General features: G+C 41.5%; 1 protein-coding gene across 1 annotated transcript in view; it reads right to left on the minus strand.

The window, feature by feature from the left end:
* The window catches only part of Col4a3 (collagen type IV alpha 3 chain), a 136695-nt gene that overhangs the window by 49513 nt on the left and 68748 nt on the right, over positions 1-18434 (minus strand). Inside the window, exons 11-25 of the mRNA XM_052192369.1 lie at positions 18343-18378; positions 16750-16791; positions 16436-16513; positions 13662-13724; positions 13085-13144; positions 11786-11830; positions 10895-10948; positions 9135-9176; positions 7193-7277; positions 6870-6905; positions 5189-5353; positions 3315-3407; positions 2816-2911; positions 1640-1710; positions 203-385 (exon numbers count right to left, since the gene is read on the minus strand). Of these exons, the coding sequence (XP_052048329.1) occupies positions 203-385; positions 1640-1710; positions 2816-2911; positions 3315-3407; positions 5189-5353; positions 6870-6905; positions 7193-7277; positions 9135-9176; positions 10895-10948; positions 11786-11830; positions 13085-13144; positions 13662-13724; positions 16436-16513; positions 16750-16791; positions 18343-18378 (1149 nt within the window). The remainder of the gene's footprint in view (positions 1-202; positions 386-1639; positions 1711-2815; positions 2912-3314; positions 3408-5188; positions 5354-6869; positions 6906-7192; positions 7278-9134; positions 9177-10894; positions 10949-11785; positions 11831-13084; positions 13145-13661; positions 13725-16435; positions 16514-16749; positions 16792-18342; positions 18379-18434) is intronic.

Genomic DNA, 18434 nt, shown 5'->3' on the forward strand with positions numbered 1-18434 from the left:
CTCAACTGGGCCAAGCCACTGAAAGGAGATTACTTATTTCATCAAAATACTCTGGATAGTTGCTTGGGCTATTACTATTACTTTGGAGATGCCTTGTGTTGTCTAGAGTGGAAAACTATGTATTTTTGTCAATCATATTACCTCCTAGTTTCTGAGCATTTACGACAGGGTAGGAAATGGCAAAGAAATCTTATATACAAACCGGTTCACCCCTAGGTCCTGGTGGTCCTTTTGCTCCTGGACCTCCAGGAATTCCATCGAAGCCCTTTCTTCCCGGCAGGCCTCTGTGTCCAGGATCCCCAGGATCACCCACTTGCCCCCAGGGTAGAGGTGTGTCCCCCTTGTGACCTTTAAGTCCTGGATGCCCTTGGTCACCTGGGAATCCCTATGTTGATACAAAAGTGAGTTAGTCTGCTGTTTTGCTAGAACTGTCCTTGGTCAGTCTTAAAAACATTACCAATAAGAACTTTTAAATTTTAATAAATATAGATTTCCCCCTAAGTGCATTTAATATTTATATGTCGATAGACATATGTAGTTGTATGTTTATATAAAATATAAATATAAAATATATACATACTACTAAATACATGTTAGTGATTGATTAGTTATTGTAACTCTGGATGAGTAGACAGCTCAGTACCCATTCTACAGAGACTACCCACAGAGACTAGCCTGAGTCTCTGAGTCTTTCTTCTGCTCTAGAGGTTAATACTAGGACATGGATATCTCTTGGCATACATTACTTTTGGTGGAGAGAGTGGCTTTTTAAAACACAGTCTCAGACTGTAGGCCAGGCTGACACTGAAGACAGAAACCTTGTCTAAGTAGCCAGTATTAGGATTACAGTCATAAGCCATAAACCTTAACTATTAATATAAACTTTTTCACAAATATCATGTCAAACATCTTATCTATTTTGCTTTTTTTTTTTAACTTCCCAAACTGAAAAAGAAGCCAGCTAGGCAGTCCAAGTCAACACAATATAAATAATAATGATTTCAATGTGACATAGTAGTAGAAATTCTACATGCCATACCATTAGTATGATTCAGACTGTGTTTGAGGGTTGGTCAGTTCTAACATGCATCTCTTAGTTATCAAACATAACTTTGTGATTCACTATAATAATGAATAGAATTAGTAGCAGGATTGTATAATATAGTATAATGATATAACATTAGTAATTTTAATAGTTACATAGAGGTATAAACTACATACCAAAAAAATTGATCACATACACACACACAGACACAGACACACAGACACACAGACACACACACACACACACACACACACACACACACATGCAAAATTCAATGATGTTAACCATAGTCAGTATTTTAAAACATCTTCATTGCTCTCCAGATTCCCTCAAATCCATCTAGTGTCAATCCCTGTTTCTGCAGTCAGCCAGGGCAATGATCTAATTTCTACCCCTGCTACCATTAAAAATGGCATATGGATACATAGATTTACTGATTTGCTCACTGAATCTACACATACCTAGGAAGCACCTCCCAACTTCTGAATTAAAGACACTTTGCCATGGACTGCAGACTTATGTGTGATGCAGCCTCATTTCCAGAGCACCCAGCTTTCTAAGTTGAAGCTAAGGTTTAGAACCATGAAATCTTACTGCAAATCCTGGGAGACCTGGACTTCCTGGGGACCCCGGGTTTCCCTTCATGCCAGGAGCACCTCGTCCTCCTGCAAAGCAATTTATTGGGCGCTATTGAACAGAGCAGTACAGTGCACAGAGAAAACACATTTCCTTGTGAGGACAGCAAGACAATTTCCAGCCTAAAACATCCGTGCAGTCAAAAGTTGTCAACTGAAACACGTACGCCCTCCCCCCACATCCTTGTGATCTTAAGGACATATATATTGATTTTTCTTATATATGCTTATTGATAGACAACTACACAGAAGACAATGAAAACTGCAAATCCACCATCAGAAAGAAAATATTTGCTCAATTCTGCAATGAATTGTATATGTTTACAGTCATAATTTATAAGGCTCATGCAGATACTGTTTCAGAATCCTACAATATACATGCAAATAAATTTAGATGCATAGATTCACTTCAAAATCTCTTTGACTATTATCTGGCTAGGCTATCCATTGGATTTTAGCTAACTGTGGCTTTTAGATTTCTAGGTTGTATTTTCAACTTCTAGCCGTTGTCATCAAGCAAGTGTGTTCAGATATTTAACTGTCCAAATGTGCATGCCTTCTATCTGTCTTAGAGACGGAAAGCTAACATGGCTGATGATGTGTTTCCCCTACAAAAAGTTGATTTAGCACCTAATATTAAGTAAAACGACCTTATCTTTTAAATAAAAATCTCTCCCATGGAAAAGGACATATAATTCTGAAGAGTACAATAGGCTAGAAGAGAGCATGTGGCAGGCTCTTGAATGTGCCTTTCTGGCTTCCTTACCCTTGACTCCCTCAGGGCTGTGGACATGGCTGCTAATTTTTAACTGTACTGGGGTTCTGCATCTGTTCCTGACTCTCTCAGAAGTGGGGCTGGGAAGAGCTGTGTTTGGCAAGGTAGTTTCCTTGTTTTATCTGCAAGTCCTTGTAGGACTCTCTTTACCAGTCCCAGGCGAGAAGGATCTTCCAAGAATTCAGCCAGCCAAATAAACGGAGAAACAATAGCAGTCTTGGCCAACTTCATGGTAACACAGTATCTTCAGAACTCTTTAAATCCATTATGACATCTAGCCAACCTAATACTCTCTTAAATGTCTCAGTACACTTATTTCCTGTCCTTACAACGCTACATTTTCATGCAAGTTGTCCATACCTGGGACTCCTTTGACACCATCTAATCCTGGAAGTCCTGGGACGCCAGGGGGTCCTGGGAAGCAGTGACACTCGGTGCACGGATGGCCTGGGTCTCCTGCAGTGGGACAGCACACGCGCTGCTTGTTAGCCTCGCAGAGTGGTCAGAGAGGACAGGCACTCCCCGCCCACCAGCCGCTATTTAAACAGATTTTTGTTGTTATTGTGAAACTAATCACTGTTTGCGCCAATTCACAATCCCGTGTATGATACTCTCTTGTGAGCTGTAACTTTTTGACAGAGAAAAGTCCAACTATCTACAGGAAGCATTCATTGTCTCAGTTCTTCCCTATGCAAGTAGGACAGACTCTCACTTTAGGCTGAGTCAGCAATTCCCTGAATGTTAAATGGACTACCAATTAACAGGTAAGTGAATACTTCTAGGTAATTTGTTTGGAAAAGAAGTCATTTTCTGACTGAGGGGGAAAACGTGTGAAGCAGTGATGGACATGGGCTTTTACCTTTGGGTCCATCAACTCCTGGAACTCCTGGAGGTCCTGTATCACCTGGCACTCCATGGTCACCTGGTGGGCCTGGCTGAAAAACAATGTCTCCTAGGAAAATACACCATCAGAGATCAGGTTTGTTTTTTTTTGGGGGGGGGGAGGGTTCTAGGGGAAGGTCTGGGAAGGTAGTTCAATGGTTAGAGTACATGTCTTTTTGTTCTTGTTATTTTTTTATTAGATATTTTTGTTATTTACATTTCAAATGTTATCCCCTTTCCTGGTTTCCCCTCTGAAAACCTCCTATCCCATCCCCCTCCCCCTGATCACCAACCCACCCACTCCCACTTCCCTGTCCTGGCATTCCCCTATACTGCGGCATAGAGCCTTCTCAGGGTCAAGGGCCTCTCCTCCCTTTGATGTCCAACAAGACCATCCTCAGCTACATGTGCAGCTGGAGCTATGGGTCCCTCCCTCCATGTGTACTCTTTGGTTGGTGGTTTAGTCCCTGGGAGCTCTGGGGGTACTGGTTGCTTCATATTGTTGTTCCTCCTATGGGGCTGCAAGTTCCTTCAGCTCCTTCAGTTCTTTCTCTAGCTCCTCCATTGGGGACCTTGTGCTCAGTCCCATGGTTGGCTGAGAGCATCCACCTCTGTATTTGTCAGGTACTGGCAGAGCCCTTCAGAAGACACCTACATCAGGCTCCTGTCAGCAAGAGCTTGTTGACATTCACAATAGTGTCTGGGTTTGGTGACTGTATATGGAATGGATCCCCAGGCAGGGCAGTCTCTGGATGGCCTTTCCTTCAGTCTCTGTTCCACACTTTGTCTCTGTATCTCCTCACATGGGTATTTTGTTACCCCTTCTAAGAAGGACTAAATATCCACACTTTGGTCTTCCTACTTCTTGAGCTTCGTTTGGTCTATGAATTGTATCTTAGGTATTCCTAGCTTCTGGGCTAATATCCACTTATCAGTGAGTGCATACCATGTGTGTTAAGAGTGCGTGTTTGATACCCACGAGATGCATGATACCCTGGATTCAAGGGGAAATCATTTGAAATGTAAATAAAAAATATATTGAATTAAAAAAAAGGAAATACAAAGTAAGAAAAACAGTAACTGAATAATGGATCTTCCAAATGGCAAACTTTAAATTTTGCTTTAAATCAAGCACAAGGGGAAAAAGCTCTTGGAAATGTTTAATTTGTGTGATTTTTAAGCACTATTATTATATATTACACATATAATATTATATATAGTATATTATTATACTTGTATTACAGAAACCTTTATCAGTATGTGAACACTGAATGAAGACACTTTTCAATAGCAAATTTCACTATAATAAGAAACTTAGTATTCAAGACTATCGGAAATGTTCACCATAAATATCTAGTATCATAAAGAGAATTTCATAGAATTGTATTAGTACTTGTCATTTAGTAATGTGCACAATAACATTAACAGTTCTTAAAAAAAAAAGAAAAGCACAAAACAAACAGAAAACCCAACACTATTACTAAGTGCGCGCGCGTGCGCGCGCGCACACACACACACACACACACACACACACACACACACACACCAATATTAATTTTTATTTGTGTTTTCCAGAAAGCAAATTTTAAATATACATAAGATTTTACATGTATCTCCATCATCGTTCTGGTGGAAGATGAGCCTTTAGAAATTTATCACTACTGAGAAGACACATGCTGACCAGCTCTAAGATGTATTATTGCTTTATGTTCTATTTCCTAGGACTATACTACAGGCCATGCTCCTGTGCCTGAATTTAGATGGTTTTGATGTAGTTGTTCTTTGGATGGTCTATGGCACCATCTGCCACAGGGAAACAGAATCCTAACCAGTCCCAATTTACATCTTTACCTGGACGTCCTGGAGGTCCTGGTTGGCCTGGTGGACCTGGTGAGCCAGGACATCCCAGGGGTCCAGGAGGGCCCATAGTGTCTTTTCCAGGGGGTCCTCTCTCTCCTTTACTTCCTTTCAAGCCTGGCCATCCAGGGGGTCCTCTGAGGCCAGGCCTTGACAGTCCTTAGAAGAAAGAGCCATTGTAATGTTTTAATTTTTCTTCTGATGCATATGTTTATTTTTCAGTTCAAAATAGAATGATAAATTCTTATTTACAAGAGTTGAAAACTACATAAAGCATGCAAAACAAAACAGTGAAGATCCTTCTTTTCTTGATGGCTTTGTTACATTGCATCATATTAAGGCAAAGTATAAAAACATTCCAACGAGATGACCCATGTGATTTGTTACAAGAAGCCAAGACTGAGTCTAGGATGTGTTCTATGTAGGCTTTATGTACAAGGACTTATGAGGAGTTCTTGCCTGGGTCTTATTTTACAGATTTATTCTTTTAATTAGGGACTAGAGTATGCTTAATTTTGACACTCCAAAATGAGAAAGAACAAGTTGTAATTAAAATGTATTCCCACCATGACAGGGCGGGGAAGGCAGGCATATCTGCATGCAGATGCTAAGTTGGTATAGACCTAACTCTAAGCTGACAATGTTTCAACTTTGAACTTCTGCTTCATAAACAATTGAACTATCTAAAGGAGAGTGGTATCACTACCATAACAGCTGAGAAACCAGCCTGAGTTGTTAGTGGAGCCTAAAGCCAAATCTTTCTGATGGCTATCTGCTTCAGAATTTTGTGATTTTTCTGTTTACTGTCTTCTTAAAGGAGGCTACTCTTTCCTTAGGGGCCTGGATTGGAGAAGGAAGTCTTGAATCTTTATCTAGATGTCTAAAAAAAAAAATACCCTGTTGCTTATTTCAGCTTTGGGAGCTACCCACTGTTAAAGTGTATATGTGAGTGTATATACATGTGTGTATGTAGTGGGTAGATACAGGCACAATACTTGTTCATTTCTGTGTCTATTAATTTTTCTTCCTTTAGAAAGAACATGCCACAGTCACCAGGGATGGATTCTTAAGAACCTATGTCTAATGCTAATTGTTATCTCCTGGAAGGTGAAATTAAAATGAAATGTAAAACTTTACAGAAACAGTGCCGGATATGGTGGCACACACCTTTAATCTCAGCACTCAGGAGGCAGAGGCAGGTGGATCTCTCAGTTCTGGGCCAGCCTTGTCTACAGAGTGAGTCCCAGGACAGCCAGGGCTACACAGGAAAACTATTTCTTGAAAAATCAAACCAAACCAAACCAAGCCAAGCCAAACAAAACTCAACAACAACTTTACAGAGAAAGTATAATTTAGATATCTTTGCAGGCCTTGTATTATATAATGAAAATGATTATTTTCAACCAGCCTGCTTTCTGTGACATCAGTGTTCTGTATCTTTGTACCACCTTTGAGGATCAGGGCTCTGGCTCATACTCCAAGATTATAAGCTTACACTTAAAACCATTGGGAGTTACTTCATCAGTTTGTTTCAACGCCTGCAACTTTTCTGACGTCAGCCACAAATATACCAAGCAAGAAGCTAGAAACTCTTTTTAGTTTCCATCAATGAAAATTCTTCTTTTATAGGTAAGACAAACTTACAAGAACAGTATTCAAAGAAACACAGACATACCAGGACTTCCAGGAACTCCAGGGGGACCACTCGGACCTGGAAACACACCACATCTGTCAATAGCTTGCAAAATTATACATGTTCCCTGTCCATGTTTAAATTCAATGGTGATGTCATTGCAGTCACCACCCAGCTTCTTTAGGTATACCACTTACAAATTTTTCATGTAAAATACAAACAGTGGAAACACAAAAAAATATCTCCACTGGTGTAAAGGAAGACTTCTTCCTCCCTTACCTTGAAACTGTCGTAGCTCTGTAAACACTACTTGTCGACTTGAAAGAACCATGACGGTAAAGGCTTTAGGAAGAAATGCATCTTACCTTGTGGGCCACGAGCTCCTTTGGGCCCAGGCGGGCCTGGTAGTCCTTTATCTCCCTTTTCCAGGTACACGTCATAATATTCTGTCTTAAAGGAGAAGGCAAAGAATAAATAGGAAAAAGAGGTATTGGTGGAATGCTTGCCAATTCCCTTTACTTCAGTCTTTTCATGTTGGCCTCAAAGAGAATTTCCTTGTTTACCTGAGTTCAAAGGTTTTTATAGCAGCAGGTATACAGTAGCCATGCACATATACATGAATAGATGTATAGACAAAGAGGACCATTCTGATATTAACACACATTACCAAATAGTTTACAGACTTTCAGCTAGAAATTATATTTAATTTCATTATGTTTAAAAAAGTTTTTTCTGGATGAGACTCAAACTCAGGGCTTTATGCCTGCAAGCACTGGACCACCAAGCTCTGTTCTTAGCCCTAGAAGTACATTTTAAAAATGATGTGACTAAACTAACACATTTGTATATTTGCTGACTTAAAAACAAACAGGAACCTTTATTAAGCATGTATTAAATGATAACAAACGTTATCAGTGACAAGGCCGTAATAGTGATCATTATAAATTCTACAATGTTATGTGTGCATCTGTGGGGCATTTGACTCTGCTACAAGTTATGGAGAAGGAACAGGAGAAAAGTAGCTTATCAAAATTTCCTAGCAACTCCATAACAGCTTTTTTGGGGTGACTTGCCTCTGAAACAAAAAGGTACAGATTTTTGAGACCCACCAACATTCAGTTATGTAAAGTTATGTAGCTTGGGGGAGGGGATCTGAGAACTGTCTTTAAAAAAGATTTATTTTATGTGTTTGAGTGTTTGCCTGCATATATGCATGTGCACCACTCATGTGCCTGATACCAGAGGCCAGAAGAGGACATTGGATCCCCTGAAACTGGAGTTACCGGTAGTTACGACCACCATGTTTGTGCTGGGAGACAAGCCCAAGTTTTTGCAAGGACAAGAGCTCTTAACTGCTAAGTCACCTCTTCAGTAGCTCACTTATTACTTGTCTGTATATGTGTATGCCTGTGTGTGTGTGTGTGTGTGTGTGTGCATGTGAGTGCAGATTCCCAAAGTGGCCAGAGGCTCAGAATCCCTGAGGCTAGGGTTGCAAATGATTATGTGTTACCCAGTGTGGGTGCTAGGCACCGAACTCCGGTCTCCTGAACAAGCAATAGACACCCTTAACCTCTGAACCATCTCTCCAGCCTTGAGAACTGCACTTTCTAAAAGATGAACCTCATGACATCCTAGGCCATTTTTATAGCCTGTGCAACCAGACACAGAAACTCTGTTCAGCACATTGGATATGAAACCAACTGCTTTGGGGAAATGAGCAGATGCCAGATCTGAGAATCAGTGGTCCTTCTCATTCTTCTTCTGAGGCCTGCAGTATCATCATAGTCATTTCTGCTTTGGGCCACACAGTGCTCTCTGGGTACGGATGGCACTTGGGCCATAGGGACTGGTTCTTGATGACCTGCACTAAACCTGTGGCTGAGCTCTGGCTGCCTGCTGTTAAAAGTGGACCTTGCAGAAAGAAGAACCGAACTCTTTAATTCCTGGGTACCTTGGCTGTACCCAGGGTACATGTATGAAATACCTTTTATATTTCACCCCAAGAACACAGGGTCACCTGGGGAAACTGAGACTAGACCATGGTGTTTTTTTGTTTATTGTTTTGTTTGTTTATTTTCTTGTTCAGAGTTCAAGATGGGCTTTATTAGTGAATTTTAAAGACCAGACATAATCAAATTGAAATGTTTATCATTGTCATATAGGTAAATAATGACAACTAATTTTGGCCTTGGCAAAATGTAGGCTCTCTCATATTCATCATAACAGTTAATGAGAAATAGTGATTTAAAACTTGCTCAGTACTTAGAAGAACTTAAGTCTGACATTGTTATCTCTAGTTACACTTACTGGACCAGGTAATCCTGGGGGGCCAACGTCTCCTTTCCATCCCTAAATTGAAAGATAGTTACAGGTGAGTATGCAAGCCCAGAGTATCGTAGATAAAAACAAAATGCAAGGTTGGACAGTAAGTGACTCGTCGAGGTAGTGTCATTTAGGTATAATATACACGCCAGATTACAGGGTTAGTAAATTGCCTTGAAATCATCTTCCCAGAGAGACTTTCTCTATGAGGAGTTTTGTCTTTCAAGGCTGGGAAGAAGGGAATGTTAGCCTGCCTGTTCTCTAACTCTCCTTTAAACCACCACTGTATGGTCACATGCCTTGCATGTCCACATTGTCGCACATTGCAGTTGTAGGATAGCCAGGCCGAGGTTATAATTAATGCCCACTGTACCCAATCTCCTTTGTTTCAAGAGGGCAATCCAAAACTCTCCCAGGAATATTATTAAAAGACGTACTTTGAACCAGAACATATATCATGGCATCTGTGAATTATTGGTAAACACTAGCAACATATCAGAAACAAGTGGTGTGGAACTAAACAACTAGTTGATTGTGCCCTTTTAGGGTCACATGACCCAGATGAGGTTCCAGGGTCCAGGCCTACATTGGCCTCAGATGACCAGATGGAGTCCTGTTAAGGATGGGCCTTTTCTGATAATCTCCTCATAGAGAGCGATTCTTCACTAGAGAGTCCTAAGCCAGCCTCAGCTTCAACTAACAGTTCAGATTTTTTTATTCTTCTTATTGTTTTACTTTCTAGCATTTAAAGAAATGTGATATTTAAAAAGATTACAAAGGTCTGTCACTTCTTTTCAGACTACTATCAATTATCGATCAACAAAGTAAGTTTATTTTACTGCATGGAGAAATCTCTGTTTAATACAAGAGTGAACAGTTTGCTTTACAAATGCACAGACATCACCGTGATAACCAGCACTGTTACAGGCAGAGGAAAAGACCTAAGAGGAGGAGTCTTTTTCCTCAGGACCGTCAGAATGTCTGGCCCCTATCAATAATTCTTACTTCACATATTTGTGGAGTTATTGCTGGAAACTGAGAATGTCTCATTTGACGATCTTATATCCCCACCAATAAGACACAGCTTTTAATCTCAACACTTGGTTAACAAAAACACCATGATATATATTTTTAAAGGAATACATATGGGCAGGCGAGATGGTTCAGTGGGTAAAGGTGCTTGCCACCAAGTCTGATTATCCGAATTTGATTCCTCAAACCCACATGGTCAAAGAGAGAAGCAACTCCTATAAGCTGTTCTCTGACCTTCGAAAGTGGGCTCTGGTTCGTGTGCCTTCTTGCAATAAATAAACAAAAGTGAGACAAAAAGCAGTACATACAACAACAAAAATCTACAGGCAGCTAAAACTTCCTGGGTTAAGATGGATTGGATCAGACATCCTGGAAGGGATCAGTGAGGAAGGAGAAACATCTGCAAATCCTGGTGTGTGTTAGGTACCCCACAAAACACAACCTTCTTTCTGTAAGGTGGGACTCACACCCGTTTTCCAGGAGCGACTTTGGGATCAAGTAGAAGTATCTGAGCAGCATTCAGCTGGGTGACTTTGGAATCAAGTAGAAATATCTGAGTAGCATTTAGCTGGGCAGATGATATGCTTAGTAATATTGGCAGCTTTCATTATATATGCAAACCTCAGAAGGCAGACTTGAACATTTTACTCCAACTCAATGTTAGTAGTAGGCATTGTCCAACCAGTTGGAAAAGGCTAAAGATAGGATGTTACCTTAAGGCCGGCTTCACCCCTCAGCCCAGGAAAGCCCCTGCTGCCCTTGGCCCCCTGTAGATGAGATCAGAAGATTAGAAGGCATGAGTCAATACCATTTGTACTAGAGCATGTGCAGCCTGAACCTATTTAACTCTTAAATATTTAAAAGTTATTTTCAAAATCAACATGTAATAGCTGTACAAACATCTGGTATACAATGGATGTCTCGAGATCACACTGGTGGTGATAGATACAATCACAATTCTATCTATGAGATTGTGTATTTGGTATATTGATCAGGGCAGGTAACTAGCCTATCCGCCCCTGCAATTGTTTATGATTTCATTTCGGAGTTAAAAACCCTCTTAGTTATTTTCATGTAGACAATACCCCAGTGCTGATTGTGGTTACCTGACTGTGAGACTGTGCCTGGAAGCAAGCGTAACATCTGTATGCATAGACTAACCACTTCCTGTCCCTCCAACTAACCGTACCTCCCAGCCTCAATCACACTGTCTCTGCGAGATCAGCTTCTGTGGCCGGCATGTCTGAGAAGATCATGTAGTTCTGCTCTTGTTTTAAGGGTATTCAGTTGATCTTTCCACAGTGGGTCTATAGACCCAAGTGTAGCTTTTTTTTTAAAAAAAGATTTATTTATTTATTATATGTAAGTACTTCAGACACTCCAGAAGAAAGCATCAGATCTCATTAAGGATGGTTGTGAACCACCATGTGGTTGCTGGGATTTGAACTCAGGACCTTTGGCAGAGCAGTCGGTGCTCTTAACCGCTGAGCCATCTCACCAGCCCCCAAGTGTAGTTTTTGTAAGTTGACACTGCCTGATGACCCTAAGCTAACCTTCATCTGCTATCACTGCTATTTCCATGATTATCAACAGACATGTCTTACCTCAGTGCCAGGGAAGCCAGGAGCACCATCTTTTCCAGGTTTTCCCTAAAACAAAAACACTAAGTTAACAAACATGTTAACTTCAGCAAACATAGAAAATGTCCTTGCTATAATCTCCTTTTAACACAGGGCAAGAAATACTCAGGGAGCTTCCTCACTAACGGTTGGAATTTAGAAGGGAAGACTCCTCCTAATCACTGAACAGCCATGGGCATCTTGTGCCAGGGAAGGTAGAAGGTAGGCATGATCAGTGGTTAGAGTCAACATGAGGGAGAGAAGATGTTAGTTAAGCCTTGAGTGAGTTCATGTCCCCCTCGGAAAGGGAAGGAGGGAAGCACCAAGCCGAGAGGTAAATAAGGAATTCAGAAAGAAGGAAATGTCCTCAACATATTGCTTTGAAATGTAATTTCTTAAATCCTGATAAATGTTTAAATATATATGTATCTATATGTAGCTAAAGCATATTGTGGTATCTCGGCAGACGTGGTTTTCAGATGAAGTACTATGCTGTGGACCCTTTCTGATAGGAGTAAACATCAGGCAAGCTGAATCATTTTTCCTTGACTACCCCCACTCCACTTTCTCCTCCTGAATACATGCCTTTTAGAGTTTCTACATGTTATATCTGCTTAAATCTTCCCAAATGGATCTGGGGGTGGGGAGTGGGTTCCATTGCATCTGTGTTCTCAGCATCCTACTTATAAACACACTACCCCCTACTTCCTTTGGGAGTGTCCTGTCTTCACTCTGGCTGGTTCTGATGAGCGGGTCACACACAGGAGCTTATTGTCTATCCAAGGATCTTTCCCCTGGGGCCATAGCCACTGATCCAGAGCGAGACAAATGAGGAAGCTAGGCCAATCTGATCTCGAATTGCTGGACATGAGCATGTGCGTGCATGCATGCGTGGGTGCGTGCGTGCGTGTGTGTGTGTGTGTGTGTGTGGTGTGTGTGTGTGTGTGTGCACTCGTGTGTGTGTGTGTGTCTGTAGTTTTTTTTTTTTTTTTAGTCTACCATTAGCCTGAAGCTGTCTGGAGCTCTACCTCATTCCTCCCTTCTTTCACTGACCACCATCATTCACCGGACAAAGGGCTGGTGTCCAGAGAAGAGCAGAAGTGAGCTGGAGAAAGTCCTACCCCAACTTTCAGTTGCTGAAGTCCATGAAATTTGTTTTTGAAAAATAAATCACACCTACCAAAATGTAAATACATTACAACAAACAAACAAACAACCACAGCTAGTTGGAGCATCTTGCTCTGTTTACCCAGAGTCCCAAGCTCTACCTTTCCCGCACCTTACCCGAGGGCCAGGCTCTCCAGGAGCACCCTTTTCTGATCCATAGGAGTCCCCAGGTGGCCCCTGTGTAATTAGAGTTATGAAATGATTTAGAAATGACTGATGCTGTAATTGATTAGGAATAATGTGTCTCTTCTATTGGCCATATTTAAAATTGAATAATCTAAAAGAGAAATTTATTATAAGAATTAGTTTTAAATAGGTATTCAAAGGCTGATGCTATAGGCAGGCAGGTCACACATATAAAATAGAGCAGAGATTTCCACTAGAAGTGGCTGCAAAAATAGTTCTAGAACATTCCTGGACTTTGTGTTTTATGAATATCAATATTTAAAGGTGGAACATTCATTAAAATATAGATGAAGATTGACCCTACTGAACTCCATGTTATTGATAAAGAATAAGGTATGAAGGTGTTAGGGGTGTGGTCAGAGGAGGGGCAGAGGGAAGTTGTGGGTGGATATAATCAAGACACAAGGTAGCTATGCATAAAATTGTCAAAGAATAAAAATATCTAAAACAATATGAATTAAAGTTTTGCTTTGTGTGTCACAGGAACAAAAGGACTGAAATGACCTACCGAGGGTCCAGGAGGTCCAGGTTCACCCCTCTCGCCCTCATCTCCTTTCTCTCCCTTGAAGTCCTGTGATAAATACAGTTCAAGGCCATTATCACAAACCAACCAAGTAAGATGAGACCAGTTGTATTTAGAAATATCTTATGTCCAGTGAAACGAGGCCTACAACCTCTGGGCCTCATGACAACAGCCCAGTGGTTCTTCTTATTCCCATCTTTCTCATTTTATACAGGAGTTCACATTAATTCTGCTGTAACCTTTAACCGAAGAAGTATCCTTTGCATATCCCCCCTAGGAATCTACTTTCTCAGTTCCTGTTGCATATGCCAGCCAATAAAGGTGTAAGGTCAGTGTCCTTCTAATCCCTGTCCCTAATCATCCACTAGAGTGAATTGAAATGGAGAACACAGGAAAACAGAACATCATACGATGTTCTTACAGCTTAGATTTCTAAACTCTTTAAGGTCGGGCTGTAGTTATAATTAGTTTTGATTTTCAAAACATTTTTGTCACCTTTGGGGAAGCTGTGCTATGTCCTTAATCAAAGTGTGTTTTTGTGCTTGTGAGGTAGCTCTGGAGAGGACCCGGGCCCTGGATCCCTGTTCCCCGACACCAGCAGCCCCATCCCAAAGATCAGACAAGTATTCTCTCAGTGTGTCCTCAGCCCTCAAAAACAGTACTAGTCTGGGAACTAACTTTAAATCCACCCATCTCTGGAGTGAAAAAGATCAAGACTATGCACATACTTTACTTGATAGCCTGTTTCCTGCCCTTCAAGGACAGGGCTGCTGTTGGTTGCTTTTCTGTGTCCCTTCTGTTGTGTCATTGGTGTCGAGGGTGTACAAGACGATGTTAAAAGAACTTCACTGAGTTGAAGCACTCCAAAAGGCAGCTTCTTAATCTATGCATCTTGGGGGAACGGGGAAGAAATTTGATCCCTTGGGAAAGGAACTGTTATGAGAATTGGATCTCTACACCTATGTGTGTATATGTTTTTAACAAGAAAACATGGGCTGGGAATGTAAAAAAATAAAAAGAGTACCCTTTGGATCAAATTACATAATATTTATTTACATTATTATATTTATTTACCTACTGAACCAGCTTTCTATTACATGACATTCATTTCTATTATAGCACATTCATGTCTAAAACACTAAAATTGCTTTTCCTGGAATACCGCTTTCTTGTTCAGATGCTGTCATGATGAATTGGTGCAGGCTCCTGTGAGTCACTTTTCCACTTAGTTGGTTGCCTCCTGTCTCCCCCAGTATCTGTATTCTTTTGATGACACTAGTTTTTCCAACTCATTTTCCTACCAGGTCAAATATTTAAGATATAAATTTTGTAAACATAAAAAGTATCATTTTTTTTAAAACAGTGATGCTTTAGACCTCATTAATTTACTTTATGCTAATGGTCTCTGAAGAATTCAATTATTTTCTTCAGGCCATTTTTTCCAATCTTCAATGTGATTTTTTTTCATATTACATCCCAATGTGCTGTCTGTGAACTCCTTTTAGTTTTGTTCTGGTCATTTAGACTATGTACAGGTAGATGGTGGTTATAGGGCTTCTTCTTAGTATAAAGATAATATTCTAAGATTGGCAGAGGTGATGGTAGTCCAATTCAATGAACACTGAAAAGCCACCCAGTTGATCATAACAAGGGAATATTATGGCCTGTACATCATTTCATAAAAATTGTTAGAGACTAGTTATAATTAAAACCCATGGGGTACACTTTTCCAAAAGCTTATTTTATATTTAAATCATGTCTCAACTAAATCATTGTCTGAAGCAATTAAGTATAATTTTCAAAGAGGGGAGTTTGAGCTTCTTCATTAATTTGATACTATTTGAATTCTTTATTTTTCTTCCCAGACTTCCCTAGTGCAGGCTGGTGGCTGAATTGGTGTGTGGTACTGTGTATGTATTTCCCAAGCATTTGGTTCAGTTCCATATCCTGGTCCTCTTAGCCATCCCAGTACAGGAGCAAAAAGCAATCCACATCAAAAGGTACATGGAACAGTGTTCTCGATGAAGACTGGGTATGTCCTTGAGGTTACAGTGGTCATGCAAAGGGTCCCATTAGATTGTAGTACTCCTCTATTTTTGTCTATAGGTCATTGCCATCTTGTGAATCAAAGGGACAATGAGAGACCATTCCACCTAGGAATCCATCCCATCTGCAGACACCAAACCCAGACACTATTGCTGATGCCAAGAAGCACTTGCTAACAAGAGCCTGGTATAGCTGTCCCCAGGTCTGCCAGAGCTTGACCAATAGTTGGATGCTTGCAGCCAACTATTGGACTGAGCACAGGGATGGAAATGAAAGAGTTAGGGGAAGGGTTGAATGAGCTGAACTGAAGGGGACTGCAACCCCATAGGAAGAACAACAGTATCAACTAACTGGATGCCACCCCCTACAGTTCCCAGGGTCTAAACCACCAACCAAAGAGTACACTTGGAGGGACCCATGGCTCCAGCTGCATATGTAGCAGAGGATAGCCTTATCTGGCATCACAGAGAGGGGAGGCCCTTGGTTCTGTGGAGGCTCGATGCCTTTGAGTAGGGGGATGCTAGGGTGGTGAAGTGGGAGGGAGTGGGTGGAGCACCCTCATAGAGGCAGGGGGAGGGGTTATAGGATGGGGTTTGCAGAGGGGAAACCAGGAAGAGGGACAACATTTGACATGTAAATAAATAAAAGATAGGATCAGCAAAATGTGTTTCCAGAAACAAGGCACAAGCACAGTCATGGAGCTACAGCCTTACCGATTTGTTGTATGGGCGGGCGAGTGTAAAAATCACAGTTCCTGGCATCCCAGGAGGTCCTGTTAATCCTTTTTCACCCTAAAGACAAGCACAGCAGAGAATGAGAGGTACCCAGCGTCATCCCCAGCATCAGCATCCCTACCCCATCATCAGCACATCAGCTTCACTCTCTCTGAGGTCTGTTTTCTCTTCTGCCTCATACGGGGCAAAACAGCAACTGAAAGCAGGCATGTCAACAGGGCCAGTGAATGAGCTGGAGGCAGACGGGGGGCTCACACTGGGGGGCTCACACCTTCTGACCCACCCACACATACCTTTTCTCCTTTTGGTCCTATCATGTAATCGCCCATGTGACCCTGTAAGAAAACATGAGACGCCATCGTTAGTCCCTACATCTGAAAATGAGTTCCAGCTGGACTACAGAAGCCAGCACCCCTCAGGTACACGTGAAATGTCCCCTAAAGGAGTCCTTTTCCCAGAGGGGACATATGGCTGCACTGACATGCAGCACTGTTCCTCATTAGAGCCACACCTCAGGCTCCCTCAGCCCCCCCTAAGTGCTTGCTTTCTATTCCAAGCCCCTCACAATAGCCCTGGCCCTTCTCACCCCCAGGCTTCCCTCCTCCCAGATACCTGTTTGTTCTCTCTATAAGGACAAAGCATCCTGTGCCTTTCACCCTCCCCTCCCTCCCTCCTTCCCTCCTTCCCTTCCTCTTTTCCTCCCTCCCTCCCTCCTGCTATCTCTTGCTATCTTACAGTATCCACTATTCTCTCCAGAGCTCTCTAGCCTGCTGTCTTTTTTCCTCTGCTCTGGACTATTTCAGATGCGTCTGGATATTTTTCTCTGTTACGAAAAATTAATGCTTCCCCCCCCCCCCCAATAACGGAACAGTCTTGTTGGTAGTTTCTTTACTGTAACCCTTCGCACACAACCACTATGTTCAAAAAAAAAATAAAAAAATATGAATGATTGGGACTCATTAAAGTTCTAGTCCTTGTAAGGGAAGACTTGTAGTTTTGTCTTAGTTTTGAAATTATAAAGTTATGTTACTATTTTTACAGAACGGCGATATGCTTCTTTTAAAAGTGGCGGTTTGGGGGTACAGGAAACTGTAGACTCTCTGAGGATAACAACGGATGGATGGTACCAGTGCTGGAGATGAGGAATGGAAGCCGGGCCAGAGAGAATTTTCCCACCCTAAGCCACTGTCTGGTTGTGATCTCATTGGCTGGCTACTTCCTGGAGAGCCCTTAACTTCCTGGCTACCTAACTTCCTGTGCCACTTCACTTCCTGATGCCCTAATTTGTCATGCTAAAAATAAACAAGATGAGTAACTGAACGTCAAGATTCTGAAATTAAGGTCACAAAAGCCAAGAGTGGAATACAAGGGAGAGAGGGACAGTGAGGCTGCTGCTATCCATCTGCCGATGAAGTAATAACCTTGAAAGCCCATTGAGAAGTGTGCTGTACATTGGTCGGTAATATTAATAAGGAACACTGTGCTTAGTAATAGTTCCTTGGTGAGGCTCAGCCTCACTCAATACTTTTATTCTAAAACTACAGCTTGAATTTTAGGTAGGAACACCTAAAGCACCCGGATTAGAGACCTCAATGAAGTCAACTTTCATCTAGTCACGGAGATCACATGGATTTTTGCAAAGCAGCCCACTGCAAGAACTGATGATAAAGCAGGGTTATCGGAAATGAAAACCAATTATGTTAGAAACTCTTGCTTTCTTCTGTTGTTCTGAGTCAGGGATTAAGTTACTGCTGGTCCTGTCCCCATTTCTGAGGGGGCGTTCCTGTTTTCCCAGGGAGCTACCCACCAGTGGTCCGCTCAAAGAAGTAAGCTAGGCTTTTGGACTGACTGGGATGCTTTGTTACAAATTAGGAAGTTAGACTTACTTTGGGTCCTCTGGGTCCCATCGCTCCTGGCAAACCCTAGGAAAAGCCATAAATAAAATTTACAGCAGGACTCTCAACTGGCCAGAGAATGC

This window comes from Apodemus sylvaticus, chromosome 9 (assembly GCF_947179515.1).
Source record: "Apodemus sylvaticus chromosome 9, mApoSyl1.1, whole genome shotgun sequence".
Taxonomy (NCBI): domain Eukaryota; kingdom Metazoa; phylum Chordata; class Mammalia; order Rodentia; family Muridae; genus Apodemus; species Apodemus sylvaticus.